Source organism: Cavia porcellus, unplaced genomic scaffold (assembly GCF_034190915.1).
Source record: "Cavia porcellus strain 051 isolate PalLab524CR breed Dunkin Hartley unplaced genomic scaffold, mCavPor4.1 scaffold_3, whole genome shotgun sequence".
In the NCBI taxonomy this organism is placed as follows: Eukaryota; Metazoa; Chordata; class Mammalia; order Rodentia; family Caviidae; genus Cavia; species Cavia porcellus.
In genome coordinates this window covers 39,285,292-39,302,182 of record NW_026947486.1, presented here as the reverse complement: position 1 = coordinate 39,302,182, position 16,891 = coordinate 39,285,292, and the positions used below count along the sequence as shown (strand labels likewise).

Genomic DNA, 16,891 nt, shown 5'->3' with positions numbered 1-16,891 from the left:
ATTAATGCATATACCATACATTAGTTGTTAGATAATGTATGTAAAGTAACAGTTTTCTTGTTTAAATACATACTAAAGCTAGGCTCAATAAACTCAAACAGGCTTATTGTTGTGTTTAGGGAAATGGTTCTGATGAAAAAATAAGAAGTATTTCAGGTGTGTACAAAAGGTGCTTCTGCACTACTGGGAAATAGTTAAAAGGTTTGTTCTCTTAAGTATTATAAACATTTGACATGATTTTGTTTACAATATTCATTAGCCTTCCACAATAAGATTTATCCAGTAATGATGAACAGTGTCTCTACAGTCCCATCCTGACTAATTAGGTTCCACTACACTCTAGGAATTTTATACAACTGATAGAGTAAAAGTTGTCATTCTTAATGATCATTCACAAACCTCTAACATCCCTTTTTCTAATGACCAAGTACCTGGTATCTTTATTAATGCAGTGGAGACACAATGTTTTTCACATTGAGTCTTCATTTTGTATTTAATTTGAGGGACCTCAAGTCTTGATTTATCCAAAATAGTCAACATTTATACCTATTTTACTGGCATGATTTTTGCCTAATTATTAAATAGCACTGTGTCACTCTCAAAAGTGTTCCAGCTTAGATGATGTGGCCACCCTATATTCATCAGAAGTGTAATTGTTTTTTCAATACTGGGGATCAAATCCAGGGATTGCAGCACTATATTCTCAGGCCTTTAAAAATTTTTATTATCTTTTAAGTCATGATCTCAGACTAGCTTGGAGCCTCCCAATTAGTTGAGAGCAAAGGTGTGTGCCAACAAGCTGAAATAAAAGTCTGTTTTCTTGTAAGGCTATGTCTGAAAGTCAAGAACCCAGTCTCAAAACTTAGTAATACTTTCAGTAGTGGCATGCCGATAAGGATAATAGTGGGGGAAAGTTTTCTAAAAATATTAAAGAATATTTGGCATAATGGTCTTTAAAACAACCAATAATTCAGTGCTTACCAAAAGCCAAGCATTGCTATGTAGGTACTTGACACAAGCTATCTTATCTTATTTACTGTAAAGTAGAAATTGCTGGGTATCCACATCTTACAAGTAAGAGAGCTGAAGCACTGAGAGATGAAGCAAATCACCCAAGGGCAATCTGCTACTTAGTGGTAGGGCTGGCATTTGAACTTATGCAACTTATGACTCTGGAGTACACATTCATTACAACTTACACTTTCCAAGGAAAAGATATTAGAAGATAATAAGGAGGAAAAAAGGACCAATGCATTGAAATATTAGTGGACAGATTTGTGAAATGAGTAAAGAAGTTAGTTAAAGGAATAGTGCCTTTTTATGTGTTTACTTACCCTATCAGCTTGCTTCTGCCAGTCAGTGAAGGCAGGAGAGAGCACCAAAAGAAGTGGCACAGTCCAGTCTCACCTCGTTGATACCAACATTACATTTAGCAATAATGTTTGCAGAAAATGAGTCAAGTAAGTTGCTCAGGGTCATCGCCAGAGCAAGCTTTGGAGTCAAGATTCAACCTACTTCCTCTGACCTCAAGTCTTCCACAACTGCAAATCCAGGGTCTTGGAAATTGGTTTCTTGCCAATTTAAAGACCATATGAGTATTAATTAAGCATGCTAAAAAAAACCTGTGAGCAAAGGTCCATTCTTTCTGGGAGATTTAAATTTGTGGCAGGAACACGTTGCCAATTCCAGAGTACTGTGCAACAATTTATCTTTCTCCAAAGTTGAATCATCTTGCCACATTGTATGCTACACTAAGATATTGTTTCCAATTTAGAAGTATACTCATGTATTTAAGTGTTTGCCTATCCTTTGCTAGATCTAAATGAACACATAAAACAATCCATTTTCATTTCATCTGATAAGAGTTCAGAATTTAGGATGTCAGTTGGTCAGGCCTACCCTATTTTCCACTGATGATGCCTGAAGGTGCATGCCAAGTCCCATTTTCCTCCTTGTTGGGCTGTAATGCTTTCACCTTTAAGTCAGTGCCATAAAGTTCCATAAGTTCTTTACCTTCTGTATGTAACGTGTACAGTTTTCTCTCATCCTAAAAAACATTTCTAGGCTCTGATGTCCCCTCATTCTGTTACATTAACTCCTTCCTTTCACAATCACATTTCATAAAAAAAGGAAAGTACACTTAATTGTGTTGGTTTCATTTCTTAACCTCTCATACTCAGATCTCCTCTCCTACCTCCTGTTTTCCCCTCCCTCATGGGCAGCAATGAGCTTCTAATAGGAAAAAGACTTTTTGATCCTTCTGCAATACATAACATTTTTATCATCTCTTCCTTTTGAAATTCCCTCCTCTCCTGACTTCTGGGAAACTGTATTACATTTGTTTCACCCAACTATCTGTATTTGCCTTTTGACTGTTTACTGGGATCATTTTTTCCCTTAAACTTCCATAAATAGAAATCTTCAAAAGTTATTTCTTGTACCTAAATGATTATCATTATGCTGTGGAATCAGCTTTAGTGACATGATCCTATTTCATTCCTTTTTTGGATACTGTGCTGGGTACAAACAAAATGGGTTGTAGGATAGAAAGTGTGAAAGTAAAGAATGGATTAATATTGCAAAAGTCCAAGTGAAAAATAATTGTATCCAGACTGGGTACTGGTTACACAGAAGGGTAGAAGTAGGTATACATGAGGCATGACTTGGAAGTAGAATTGATGGAAATCACTGACAGACTGGATTTTTGTGTGAACAAAAAAGAACAGAAATAACTCCCAGATTTCTGGTGTAGGCAACTTGATAGCTTTTGGTATATTTGTTGAGCTATGAAAGATGAGAAAGGGATGGGACAGATTTGGATAAGGAAGTAGGAGTTTTGTTTTGAAATTTTAAGTAATATATATAACTATTACACATCTAAGTGGAGAAATCCATGTTCTCTTGACTATCTTAGCCACTCTTTTGACTTCATCTGACTGTTTTTTATGTAAGAAAATGTTTATATCTCCCTGCAGTTACTTAATCCACTGGTTTATGAAACTCAACACTTTGTAAATCAGATTCCTGTGTCAGTTATGTCCTACACAATGAGTTCTTCCCCCTGGTAGACCTGAACTGGGTTTTTTCTTTTGAGGAGTACTCGAGATAGAATCAAAGGCCTCTCATCTGCTGACCATGTTTTTTATCACTGAGCTATACCCCAACCTTTACCTTGTTTTTTATATTGATACTACTAACCTTCCCTCTACCCAGATTTTAAGTTTCCATTGACTGTCTTTTCATCTTTCTCCCTTTCACTAATATCCAACTAGTAAGAAAGTCCTATTGAACCCATACTGTATATTATTTCTCCCTCTGTCTTCCCGCTGCTACCAGTCAGTTTAAATTCTCTTCACCCCTTATCTGGACAATTGTGGTATTCACTACCTCTAGTCTTTCAATGGCAAATATTTCCTACACACTACTGCTGTAGAATTTTTTTAGAGATTTCTAAGAAGGGGATATAACTCAGGTGTGAAATATTTGCCTGGGTTTGATTCCCAGCCACCCACCTAACAAACAAACACAAAAAACTGTGTAGTGTATGTACTACAGTATGCATTATTTCTTTGCCCTGCAATTCAAAGCCCAGGATGATCTGGACTCTTCAGTTAAACTCAACTAGAAATGTTTTCCTTTGTGCTTTTGCTTTTGTCACTCATTTTAGTCAGCATACCCTCCTCTGACTCCTATTTTCACAGAGCCAAGTCCTGTTTATCCTCTATTATTTTCTTAAATGCTGCTGAGTAAAATCCTTACCATTTATTGAATATCAGTTATTAAGTACTTAATGGTTATTTTTAAGTAAACTAAATACTTTACATTCATTATCTGCCTCTGCATTGCATTTGGTTTCCTGTGCATTTGCCTTGTTTACAAGAAGGTAAATTCCTGGAGAGCAAATATCAGGCTGCAATTCATCTTTTAATCCACAGATACACTGTATACTTCGCTGATGTTGGACAAACATTCATTACAGAGATTTGAACTACTTGCAATGGGAACATATGAAAGAAGCATAAGAACTTACATTCCAATTAGTGAATAAAATGAAAACACACACAGCATATTTCCAGTACACTAAATATTAAGGAGACACTAAATGGAGAGTTGAACAAAGTTAGATTGTAATACAAAGTCATCCTTGCATAATTAAGTTTATATAGTAAAACAAATGTTCAAAGCTTCAGTGTCAGGTGTACCTGTTTTGATTCTCGCTTCTTAAATGTGTGGCTTTGAATGGTTATATTCTCCTACCAAACTACATCTATAAAATGGGTACATTAAACCTCCTTCATACGACTATGTGCAAGGATAAAATGAGATAATACAGCCAATGCACGTATATCAATGCTCAATAAATGTTTAAAGAGTGAAGAGTAAACTAGGTTTTAAAGAATGTTAGTAGAACAGTTCAGATTTATGTGAGAATTGGGGATCTGAGCACTGGCCCGCTTGCGTCAGACCGTGGGGGAGGGGGATATCCAGGAACCTGTAAATGCTGTTGTAATTCTAAAACTGCCTCAGAGTAGTCCACCCGCAGTCACGCACCAAACCTACAGTATTTCCTTAATAACCTTCGTTCAGCTGAAGAAGAAAAACAAGGGAGGGAAGAAAAGCTGCAGTTTCGAAACACCACTGAAAACCTTGAATTTTTCCTATTACATGAACCTTTAAGGAGTACGTTTGACATTATTGCTTTATTGGAATCTATCAAGCAGTTTCCACAGTATCAGACAGTCTCTTGGGAAAACGCTATTAGATTTCCCGGAATAAATTATTGTTATTAAGTATTATATAGACAATGATCAAAAGCAATGCCCTATAGTTGGTCCACAGAATTTAATGTGCAAACTTTTCAAATCCTTTGTACCATTAAGTAGTTTCTCCCTTTCCCCAGAAAAACCCATCTTTAATCAGGTGATGTAGCTGAGTGATGGGTTCTAGATGGCCACATTTGTGCCTATATTTAAATATTCAAAATGGCTATATTTGCAGATTGAAACAATTTCTAAAAAGCTGAGTTGCATTTTTTTAGGTGCTGCAACTCAAATTCGCGGCAGTTTTTGTGATTAAACCTGGCTCTTCCGCCACTCAAAACCCCTATAAACTACATCTCCCAGCATGCTTTCAAGCTGATCTGACCTCATCTCAAATGGCCCCGTAGGGCAACAAGGATGGTTAGTTTTGATCGTACTTATTTGTGCCATAAAAAATCGATCCTAATTGGCAGTTATTTGGGCTTATATATCTGCCGAGAGCTCTTTTAAAAATGATGGTCCCTAAATGAAGATTCTGACCTGTGAAGAGCCATCCATTCCCTCATTTGGATGGAGAGCGGGGACAGTATCTCTGGCGATCTCAAAAATAAGAGGGAATGTTGACCAGGGAGCACAGCTGCTGTCGATCAGAGGAGCAGGAACTCGAGCTGGGGCTGAGTACGAAAAAAGCCGGATCCGGACCGTGGCTTCGGAGCGGTTCAAAGTGGAAGATGGAGGAGCCAGAGGACCCGGTATACGGTGGGCAGTCTCTGCCCCCAGTTTACATCTACAGTCCCGAGTATGTCAGCATGTGCGACTCCCTGGCCAAGGTCCCCAAACGGGTAAGAGTGTTGGGAATGAAAGACCACAGGCTTTGGGGGTAGGAGGCTGAGGTGTGGACTAGAGGGCATTAGGAAGAAGAGAGGAGACTGGGATGTGTAAAGTCCTCAGCAAAAATTTTGTTTCCGATACCTAAAACTGTGCCAAGAGGAAGTGTCCTCTTTAACCGTTTCAGAGAGCGCTGAGCGTCTCTGCCCGGCTCCAACGGACAGGTGGGGGAGGGGAGAGGGGATTCCGTTTCTACTACAAGGGAATCGCTGAAGTGGAAAAGAAACTGGTGAAGAAAAGTGTTCCATTCCCTGCATAAGGCCAGGGAGCTTCGGTCTCAGTGATTCTGATACTTTGTATCGTCTAAAGTGTATCCAACTGTATTGTATAAAGTGTATCGTAAGTTAAGTAACTGAAGAGAGGACAGTTAAAGCCGTTAGTTTCTTCTCGTAGGATGGTCAAGTTGATGGGATTGCACTGAATTAAAGTTGTAAGACTGTTTTCTGCCTTTTTTATGCTGAATTTTTAGGCCAGTATGGTACATTCTTTGATTGAAGCATATGCACTGCATAAGCAAATGAGGTAAGTTGTCTTTTCTGAACATCTGTCATCCCTGAAACTTAATGAATTTCACAGTAGGGCAAAATGGCGAGAAAATTGTGCTTTAAAAGAAAAAAAAAAAACTTTTTGTGAGGGTATTCACCGTGTTTGTAACCTGCCTATCATCCCAGGGATCTTGAAGAATTGAGAAAACTTGCCAAAATTGCATGAAATGATTAAGATCCTAGGACTTTATTGCTGCCTGATAGGTGCTTTACAGAGAGTTTGGATGAGTACATCTGGGAGGTGTGCTGTTTTTGTTTTGTATTTGCCCCCACTTCTCGGTCAAACCTAAGGTTGTGTGTTCAATCTAAGACAAAAACATGCTGCCATCACTACCAACATTTAATGGATAAACTTGGGGACAAGTCAAAAACCAAACAGACTGCTAAGACCAGGCTGAAACTCAAGAGAGGACAAGTCTTCTTTCGAAAAAATAATTTGAGATTGCAGTTTATTGCCAGTTTTGTATTTGATGTCTGTATAAGTGCAACTGTTACAAGCCTGCCATGTGTAAGATTACTTATGACATTTTCTGGCCAAATGGATGACTAGCAACATCAGCCATTGCAGTATGCTTCATTTACCTCCCAGAAGGTAGTGTAAGAGGCTTTCAGATTTAATTCTTATTAGTAACAAAATCATCTTATGTACTTTCTTTAGGAATATTTTTTCAACCATATGTTTGGTAAACATAATGATATGCCATTCATTAAAGTTATATTAACATTTCAAAAAGTATTTTATTGCAAACAAGATATCAAAGCAAATCAAAACTAATTTTCTTGATATTAAGCAGGGAGGTTTTGGTAAGTGTTTTGTAACTTTAACATTCATGAAATGGGATGATGCTGTAGGAGAAAAATATTAGTGCTGGAAAACATAGTCAAAGAAATTATGAAACTTTGTTTTGATGAGAAGTTTTTACCTCAATGGTTTTCCTAAAGAAACAAGAATCCCTAGATCTTGTCTGTATGTATAATTTTTGAGGCTTTACTACAGCCTTTCTCCTGCCACCTATATTATAGTAGCCTGTATAGTCATTTTAATCTGTGATAAATTAATGGTTATGCTCCCTTCCAGAAAATATAAACAACTACAACCGTTTCTCTGTGGTCTAAATCAGTGCTCCTTCAACTTAAATATGCATATGAGTCAACTTGTTAAATGTATCATCTTGTTTAAAAATCATCCTGTTGAAATACAAATTCTGACTCACTGGGTCTTGGGTGAAAAGACCCAGTGAAGTTCTATGTTTCAAACTAGCTCATATGGGTGCTGATTTTGCTGGTCTGTATACCAAGGGCTAGAAAATGTGGAAATAGTATACTCAGTAAGAGGAAGTGGGAAATAGATAGCTAGAGCTTAGAGGCAGTAAGTCTTGTTTCTAGGTTCTCTTTATTCTCTCATTCACTCCTATTTGTCACTTCCCATGACAATTAGGTTGAGAGGTTCTGAGGGAAGCCCAGTGTCAACTGTTTTGCACCTTTCTCTCACCTCTCAAAGGTAAATGTTCAAAAACCAAATATAATTTTTTTTTGTATTTTGGGTTCTCTATTATCTTTTAATATTGATGATAGTTATCTACAAAGAATTTTAAATATAGTATCACTTAATCTGCAGATATGTCTCAGAAATATCCCTGTTTCACAAATGAGGAAACTGAGGTAGAGAACAGTCAGTCAGCTTACGTGAGTTATAGAGCTAGTAAATACAGAGTTAGGACAGCAACTCAGTTCTCTGAATCCCAATTGAAAATGCATGATAATCCAGATGCCTATGAAGATAAAAAAGAAGGGGGTAGGGGAACAACTCAATTTTAGAGCTCGTACTTAGTGTTTAGCATGCAGGACTTGGGTTCTATCCTCAGTACCAAGACCAAAATCAAATAAAGATCTAGCCTAAAGTATTATAAAGCCCAATTAGCAAATGATTTAGATGAAAACATCTCTGCCTACTGGTTTATCATGAAAGTTGTAATTTACAGAGTAAAGTTTATTTGATTCCTCATTATTTGTTTAACTTAAATATAACTATTCCCTTATTTTTACCTACCTATAAATTCAGGTAAAAATTTTATTCTCTTTCCCCTTATTGATTGAGTCATTACCATAGCTGCAAGGAAGTGAAGACTGTGCAGTGCAATAGAGAAACAAAATGTATTTATTACTTCAGTGTCCTGGAATCAGAAGCTAGGAGTTATATTTTCTGCTCAAATTGTTGGCTTCTGTGTCCAGCTTCTAGCATACTCTGGCTCTGACTCACTCACCTCTCTTTGTTATTAGGATAGTGAAGCCAAAAGTGGCTTCCATGGAGGAGATGGCCACCTTCCATACTGATGCCTATCTGCAGCACCTTCAGATGGTGAGCCAAGAAGGTGATGATGATCATCCAGACTCCACAGAATATGGACTAGGTAAGGTCCTTATCAGTGAAGGGAGATCTACAGCCTCCATCTGTAGGTCACACTACTTTATTACTTGTATAGTGCTTTCTAATGCTTTTTAAATAATCTAAGGGGGGCTGTGGATCAGGTCCAGGTCCTTGTACATGCTAGGCAATGCTGTACCACCAGGTTGCATCCCCAAACCCTATTGTCTATTTTAATTTTTTGGTTTAACCACACAGAACTCACTAACCAAGTAAACCATATTGAACAAAACTGAATAATGGAATAGATAGAAGAGAAACTTTTCAGTCGCTGAGTCTGTAATGACAGCACTCAGATCTGGCCTGGTTATATGTATGCTGACTTAGCTGTACTGAAACCTTAGATCTTTAGTGCCTATTTGTATTATAGGTGAGAAAGTTAGCCAAAACTCAAACAGGTACAGTTTTTTAAAATTGTAAGTAGCCAAAGAGATAGTTGAGAAAAACCACATAACTTAGTACAAGGACAGTGGACTAAGGGTTTCAAGACACCTGAGTCAAAGGTTGAATGACACCTGGCAAGATACATCACCTCACCAGGCATGGTGGCACATGTCTGTAATCCTAGCACTCAGGAGGCTGAGACAGAAGAATCACTGCAAGTGTGCAACCAGCCTGAGCTACCTGACAAGACCCCAAGGGACAGATTACCTCTCAGACCTTGGTTTCACTATCTGTAGGATGTAATTAGCTCATCTTGTATGTTTATCCTTTCTAGCTCTAAAAACTTAAAATCTTCCCTCCTCAATATGGGAAATGTTTCTGTCTCAGTTGGATCTGATGTTAACACAGTAGCCTTTTTAGGATACGTTATAGTTACGCGTCAACCTATTCTTCTTTCTCCAGTTCATTTTTAACAGGCTGTTCCAACTTTTGCCCTCAGGCTATGACTGCCCAGCTACTGAAGGAATATTTGAGTATGCAGCAGCTGTAGGAGGGGCTACAATCACAGCTGCCCAGTGCCTGATCGATGGGATGTGCAAAGTAGCAATTAACTGGCCTGGAGGTTGGCATCATGCAAAGAAGTAAGGAAATGACCTTTCTGCTTTCTGACCTTTCCTTGAGTTAGTGTCTCAATTATGTGAACTCCTGTGCTTATCATGTTGATATTAAAGACAGATGTTTATCATTTTACAAAGCATTCTGAAAATATGTAAGTAAAATAGAAGACAACCTAATCTAGTAAAAAGCACATTATCAAAAGTCAGAATATTTGGCTGAGTTTTTCTGTAACTTGGCTAACTGATTTAGACACACTAACTTCCCTAGGCCTCAGTTTCTTCATCAGTAAAACAAGCAGGACAAATACTAGATAGCCTCTAAATTCCTTTTCAGTTTCTGGAAATTCCCCTGTCATCAAGGGAATTTTGCTCTAGAAACATTTTAGAAAGTAGAATAGAGGACAACATCAATTATGGATACATGTATGAGCTAAAGAGACTTAGCAGTAAGGAGAAACTTATCATGAATGCCTTGGGAGAAGTGCATTTTAAAGCTAACACTTGACAAAAGTGGCAAACAGATTTTCAAATAGGTGGAGAATTGATGAAAATAAGTTTAGAACAAAAGGCCAAATAATAAAGGAGGCTTATGTCACCATCTCCAAAGAAAATGGAAGTGCAGAATTAGATGTGTTTCTAAGGAGAAATGGCTTGTAAAATAGCTCTTTTAGGTGCTGATGGGGTTAAAGGAAATGTCCTTTTAAAATTTCATATTAAACTGTCAGATGGTGATGCTCTGACATGAACTGCTCTGACATGAACTTCTTCAGCATTTGACATCTTGTTGGCTGTATCAGTTGCACTTAATACAAATTGGGAGAGAAGATTTTTTTTAAGCTCTGAATTTGTTAATCTGATGAATGAAAGGAAATAGCCGTGGTAGTAACTGGCAGTGCACCATTTACAAATCAGTTGTGCAATCAATAATAACCTTTATACTCTTAGTCTTAAGTCAAAAGAAATCAGTGCTTGGTTTTCAGACTAACACAATTATAGTAAATGCAAGTTAAGATAATAATATGGTATTATTTTCATCAGATTGACAGCTATTATGCCAAAGGAAGTCCTAGGAAAAAAATTCACTGCTGGTATCTACTAATGAGTAGAGCAAAGAGAACTAATGTCTTAACAAGTTTTGTATGATCTTAAAAACAGCCCGCCATTGTTTTAGCTTTTGCTTTATTTTTAGAAGTTCAAAATAAACTGATTCCTATAAGAAAAATTGATACTCTCTCCTTCAAGTTTCATAGTCAAAGAGTTTTCCTGGGTTTAGAAAGTGGGGAAGAAATGTAGTGTGTTTTCATAACAAATACTTGTTCCTATGAGGCAGATCTAGTTTCTCAAGTAGTTCAATTCACTGCAGAAAGCCCATTAGGCCTGAATCAATTTCTAAAGGAGTATTTACTTACCAGTCTGTTCTTACTGCTGTTGTGCTGGCAAAGGATGCACACTATTTAAGCCAATCATAGATGTCTGGGCTATGCAGACATGGGTGTATCCTTGTATAATCTTACTGTTTTGAATACCCTTCAGCTGATCCTTTCAGCTGATCCTGCCTGGAAACAGACATGTTTATGGTAAATATAAATTATACAGTTTCTAGAGATTGTTCCAATTCAGGTCTGAATTCTAGAGTGCTTTGGGCATTTCTAAAACCTCTCTGTAGCTGAACTATAAGCCCATAAGCTTATACCTAGAGAGCAATTACTGCTTATATTCACAATATTTGCTTAAACCTTCCCATCCCCAAATATATGTGCAGATTTATACATTGGGCAAGCATTGATTAAACACATACTATATGTCAGGCATATGATCTTCACCACTAATAAAAAAGTATAGAAAATGAGGGTTATTTTTTCCCTCTACCAAGTTCAAAAAACACAATCTTTATTTCAAAATATCCAGGTTACAGTAAAACTATCCCAATCCTTTCTGAGAACATTGAAAATAAATGATAAGACTGGGGGAAATGTTCATAACTCCTGCCCCAGGAACACATTTCTTTGCAGTCTATTTTAAGGAAACAAATCAGACTTATCCTCAAATTATTATCTTATGGATAAGGCAGCAAATAAGTACATTTGAAAAACAAATAAGAATGGTGCTTCAAAGAAAATTATGAAGAAAAGTAATGGAATAATGCTATTAGATATTAAACATACAAAACTAGAATAATGAAAACACTGGTGGTAATGGTATAAGTTTCAACAGGTAACATATATAGGGCTTAATCTATTATAAAGATGCACTGTAAGTGAAAGAATAGAAAGGATGTTCATTAATACTGTGACAGCTTATAGAATTTATTCATCTTCAGTAATAAACTAAAATAAGTAGCAGTTGGATTGAAGAGTGATTGAAGAGTTAAATATTAAAAAGCAAATTTTAAAAATTAGACTAAATGACTAGTCACCTTTTAACAGGGAATAAATTTCTAAGCTTACAAAGTAATAGAAGATATTCTCAAAGGAAAAGATCAAATCTGACTATAAAATTTTAAAACCAGTATAACTTTTAAAAGTTTTTTGACTGCTTTTAAGATAGGAATATGCAATGTATTAACTGTTGTTACTCTCCTATTTTTTTGTTTTGAAATTTTGTTTTATTTTTAAAATTAAACTAAAATAAAATCTAAACATAGACTGAAAAATTCTATGTGACATAAACATGGCAAAGTGTGACAGGTTTATATTACTTAATGCACTCATGTAATATATAGAAAGAAATACAAAGAACATGATAAGACAATTTACAAAAAGAGTTTAGTATAACTAGAAAACAAATGGTCATCACTATTAATCAAAGAAAATGATCATCACTATTAATGAAAGCAAATGATCATCTCCACTAATCAAAGAAATATAAATTAAATCAATAGCTTCTGTTTTTCTTGTGCTGGGATCAAACCTATAGCCTTGTGCATGCTAAATAGGTAAGCTTCTTTTTAAGCCTGAATTTAACAAAATTGGGAAAAAATGGTACTCAGTTTGTTAGTGAGTGTGGTTTGTCTTAACCTCTTAAAACATCTTAGTACCTAACATGTATTAATGTCCTCTGATCTAATAATTCTATTTCTGGGAAGGTTTCCTAAGAATGTAAATCAAAACATGGTAAAAGCTATTGTCACTTGGTTACTCACATAATTTTGAAAATGAAAGAAGATGAATGTCTAGCAATAAGGGAATGGTGAATCTACTCCATAGGATATTATGTTATTAGTTTTCTTTTGGGATGTGTATGTGTGTGTGTATGCGTGTATTTGCATGAGTATGCATGTGTGTATTTGAGTGTTGAACCCACAGCTTCATACATACATCCTATTGTTCTATCCTCGTATCTTATATTATTTTTAATGATGATTATAAAGAATATAGGGCACGGATGGTGAACCTTTTAGAGCTTTTAATGATGTAACAGCCCATTGTGGCATATGTACCATAGGTTCACCACCACTGATATAGAGTATGTCAGAAAATGAGTGTGTTAACTTAAACAGATCTTAAAAATTGTGTATACATTGCAATTACCAGTTTCTGAAGAACACACATGAGAAAAAACAGTAGAAATGATAATAGTGACTGTCTTATGGTGGAAGAATTATTCATGATTGTTTAAAATATTTCTCTAGTTTTCAATATTAATGAGATTATATTATTATTTTATAGCTAAAATTTTAGTGAAATAAAGGCAAAAATGGTGTAACATATACAACAAAGATTAAAATGCTTATTCTACCTAGTTTAATGCTGATATTCCAATAAAAGATGTACATAGCCAATTCAAAAAGGAAACAAATAGTAAAAAAGCAAAAGAAATATTTAACATCAAAAATAATTAGGGAAATTGAAACACTATACATTTTTCCCTTCCTGCAAAATTTGAAATAACTCTTGGTTAGCTATTCTAAGGAAAGAACCAATAAATTTATACATAAAGATGATTCTTTCTTTCTTATAGTAGCCAAAAAAGGGAGACCTAAACATTCAACAATAGTGTAATGGTTAGATAATATACTGTATCATATCTACTTGATAAAATAGTATGTGACAAGCAGAAATGGTGGTTGGGCTAGAGGTGTAAATCAATGTGGTATACATACTCAGTATTGGTTTCGTTTCAAAGGGCAAGTAGCTATTCATTGTTTCAGTCCAATTACACACAGGCAAAAATATGTACATATGAAAAATCTTGGAAACTCAACAAAATAGTAACTGGGTTTATGAGGATGGGGATATGAATTTATTTATTTATTTATTTATTTTTTGGTACTGCGGATTGAACTCATGACCTCACACTTCCAAGGCAGGCACTTGTGCCACTGAGCTTTATCCCCAGCCCTGAAATATTTTTGAAAATTTCACATATACCTACATTTTTCTGTTCTCTATTTGTTCTCTGACATAGTTATATTTCATTTATAAGTAAAGTTTTTTATAGTACAAACTGCTTGGGATAATACTGGAAGCAGTAATAACATGGGGTAGTAAATACACACTAGTATCACATACAAGTAATGTGTACAGAAGGAAGTGTAAGAGTTTGCTTTCCCATTAGTGAGGATGGAGAATTCCAAGCAGAAGAAATGAAATTCTAACAGCAAGAAAGGATAGGACATTTAAAGAACCACAGGTAGTGAAATGTGGCCAAAGCGTGAGGGTAAATAGAGCAAGACTACCTTCGAAAGGTTTTGTAAACCATGCTAAAGAGTCGGTCTTTTTCCTGAAGAATGTTCACGAGGGCTGCAATGTGCTGGTCAGATTGGAAAGAAGTAAGACGAGGCAGAATAGGCTATTGCAATCAATCATTTAACAAACATTTATTAAGTTTCTGCTGTGTCAGGTCTAAGGAAACAACAAGATATACAGGCCATTTATATTGGTATAAGACAAAAAGCTACTTGGTAAATCCATTTGAAAGGGGGACCAAATTTTTAAGAGGTAATAGTAAAAGGTTCAGTTTTGGATTGAGACACTAGTTTAAACAATTAAAAGCTATTCAACTATATTTGTGTTTCATTTGTTCCATAAAATTAAGAGGCATGTACAACTATTTACTAATTCTTACAGCAAACAGAGAATGTAACAAGGGTTGATGTTTTCCTGTTTGGGGCCCAATTTCTCAAACACAACTGCATGATATTTCAATATGGTACATTTCAGGCAGGGCATGGTGGTGCAGACCAGTAATCTAGCATTCAAGAGGCTGAGGCAGGAGGATTGCCATGAGTTCAAGGCCAGCCTGGGCTGCAAACTTAGTTCAAGTTCAGCCTGAACTGCATAGCAAAACCCTGTCTCAAAAAGACCAAAAAAATTTTAAAACTTAGTACATTTCATTTCCTGTGACACTTTAGTAGTTTCATAATTAAAATGATCAATTTTGTCAAAACATTTCAAGGTTTCATCATTCTTGCTTAATGCTTGTGTTTAATCAACTTGGTATTTAAAACATTCTCTTTTGAAACACTTTTAAAATCATTATCAACACTTATTTGCACCAGATTCTTGTTGTCAATTTTATACACTGACTTTATGATATACTATCATCATTTCATAAGATTTGTAATTCCACTTTGTGACAAATTTATTTTGAATTTCTATCTGATATATCTGACAACCCAGAAGAAACAAAATGAACAGATAGATAGGGTTAGGCACTAGTGTTTAAAGGAGGAGGTTGCTTGAGCAGAGAGTAATATAAATGGTCAATTAATTAACAAACATCTTCATATTCCACAGTTTTTATATCCTTATAAAAACCTCAAAAACATGGTCCTGCTGGGACTAAGATATACTCAGGAAAGAGATATTTATAAAAGTGGTGTTTCCTGTATCAGCAAAGGTCTGGTGTGGTGTTTTTCACATTGGGGGCTGCAACTCATTATTGGAGCATTATACAACTTAGTAGAGTGAAGTGTGGTGGCTCATGTCTGTAATCCCAGAACTGTGGGAGGCTGAAGCAGGAAGATTGCAAGTTTGGGCCCAGCCTGGGCAACTTAGCAACTTAAGGAGACCCTGTCTCAAAACTAAAAAAAATAAAATAAAAAAATAGTGGGCTGCCACTAGCAATCCATTTTGGTATCAACAAATGCCAGTGACAGCCCACTAATTTTTTTAAGACAGGGTCTCCCTAAGTCACTAAGCTGCCTAGGCTGGAATTTGTTGATGTCAGAATGGATTGCATGAATCTTTTTCATAGTCGAGGTGGTAGGTATTTGTGTGTACTAAGTCACAGTGTAAAATATTAAGCTATTGGAGACCGGAATGACTGTGAACTTGGCAGTAAGACCTAGATATAAGTCCAGGCTCTGTTTCTTACTAGATATGTGTGTAACCTCAGGGTTATTTTGGGAACAGCATTACAAAAATGTGAAATTTGAAGAGAGGGATGTCCAAGTCTGTCATTACAGAAACAGTCATGGCCTTCTATAGGCTAGTGACCAGAGATAAGGTGAACAAGGTACAAAGATCTAGCACACCAAGCTAAGGAGCTTGGACTTAATCCTTTAGATCAGTGGTTCTTAACCATTTTGTGGTCATGGGCCCCTTCAAAAATTTGATGAAAGCTGTTTACATTGTCCCTTGGAAATGTACACAAACAAATTTTTCTTATAATTTCATAAGGTATCATCTCCCAAAGCCTATATATGGATCCCCAGTTAAGAACCTTGGCTTCAGATTGTAGGGAGTCACTGAAGGGAAGTTAGATAGGAGATGTAACATTGTCAGATTTATGTTTTGAAAATATGACTTACTCTATAATAGTTGGCGAGTAAATCAATAGGAAAAAGACTGTCATTAGAAAGATCTATGAGGACCTGCTGTAATAGACCCAGAAGCAAATGAAAGCAGTTGTGATGAATACAAAAGAAAGAATGAATTCTAGAGACATTCAGTAGGTAGAACAGATAAAAATAGTAACACTTGGATGTAAGTTATTGGGAGGAAGACTTCATACATAAATGACTGAGTCAGTTGTGTTGCCATTAACCAAGAAAGTTCAGGGAGCAAGGATCGGTGTGCTTATGGAACATCTCATTGAAGCTCTCTGTTAAAGAGCTGGTAATAGAGTCCAGCCCAGGCATCCTTACCTCTAATGTGCATAAGAAATATCTGGAGATCTTGTTAAAATGCAGATTCTGGTTTAGTAGGACTGAGGTGCAACCTTGGAATCTACATTTCTAACCAGCTCCCAGGTGATACTACCCTCTGCCAGATTGTAGACCAAATTCTTAGAACAACAAGAAGCTGGAGCTCAAGAAAATCATCTTCA

At 36.1% G+C, this 16,891-nt stretch overlaps 1 protein-coding gene across 8 annotated transcripts in view; it reads left to right on the top strand.

Moving 5' to 3' along the window:
- Window positions 1–5,147: 5,147 nt before the first annotated feature.
- Hdac8 (histone deacetylase 8) overlaps window positions 5,148–16,891 on the top strand; it is a 265,800-nt gene continuing 254,056 nt past the window's right edge. For 3 of the 8 annotated variants that reach the window (XM_063246091.1, XM_063246093.1, XM_063246095.1), the window contains exons 1-5: window positions 5,151–5,602; window positions 6,118–6,170; window positions 7,632–7,694; window positions 8,474–8,604; window positions 9,502–9,643. In XM_063246091.1, the coding sequence (XP_063102161.1) occupies window positions 5,378–5,602; window positions 6,118–6,170; window positions 7,632–7,694; window positions 8,474–8,604; window positions 9,502–9,643 (614 nt within the window). In that variant the 5' untranslated portion in view covers window positions 5,151–5,377. Of the gene's footprint in view, window positions 5,603–6,117; window positions 6,171–7,631; window positions 7,695–8,473; window positions 8,605–9,501; window positions 9,644–16,891 lie in introns of all 8 variants that reach the window. The other 5 variants (XM_063246094.1, XM_063246089.1, XM_063246092.1 and 2 more) reach the window with 5 other exon arrangements.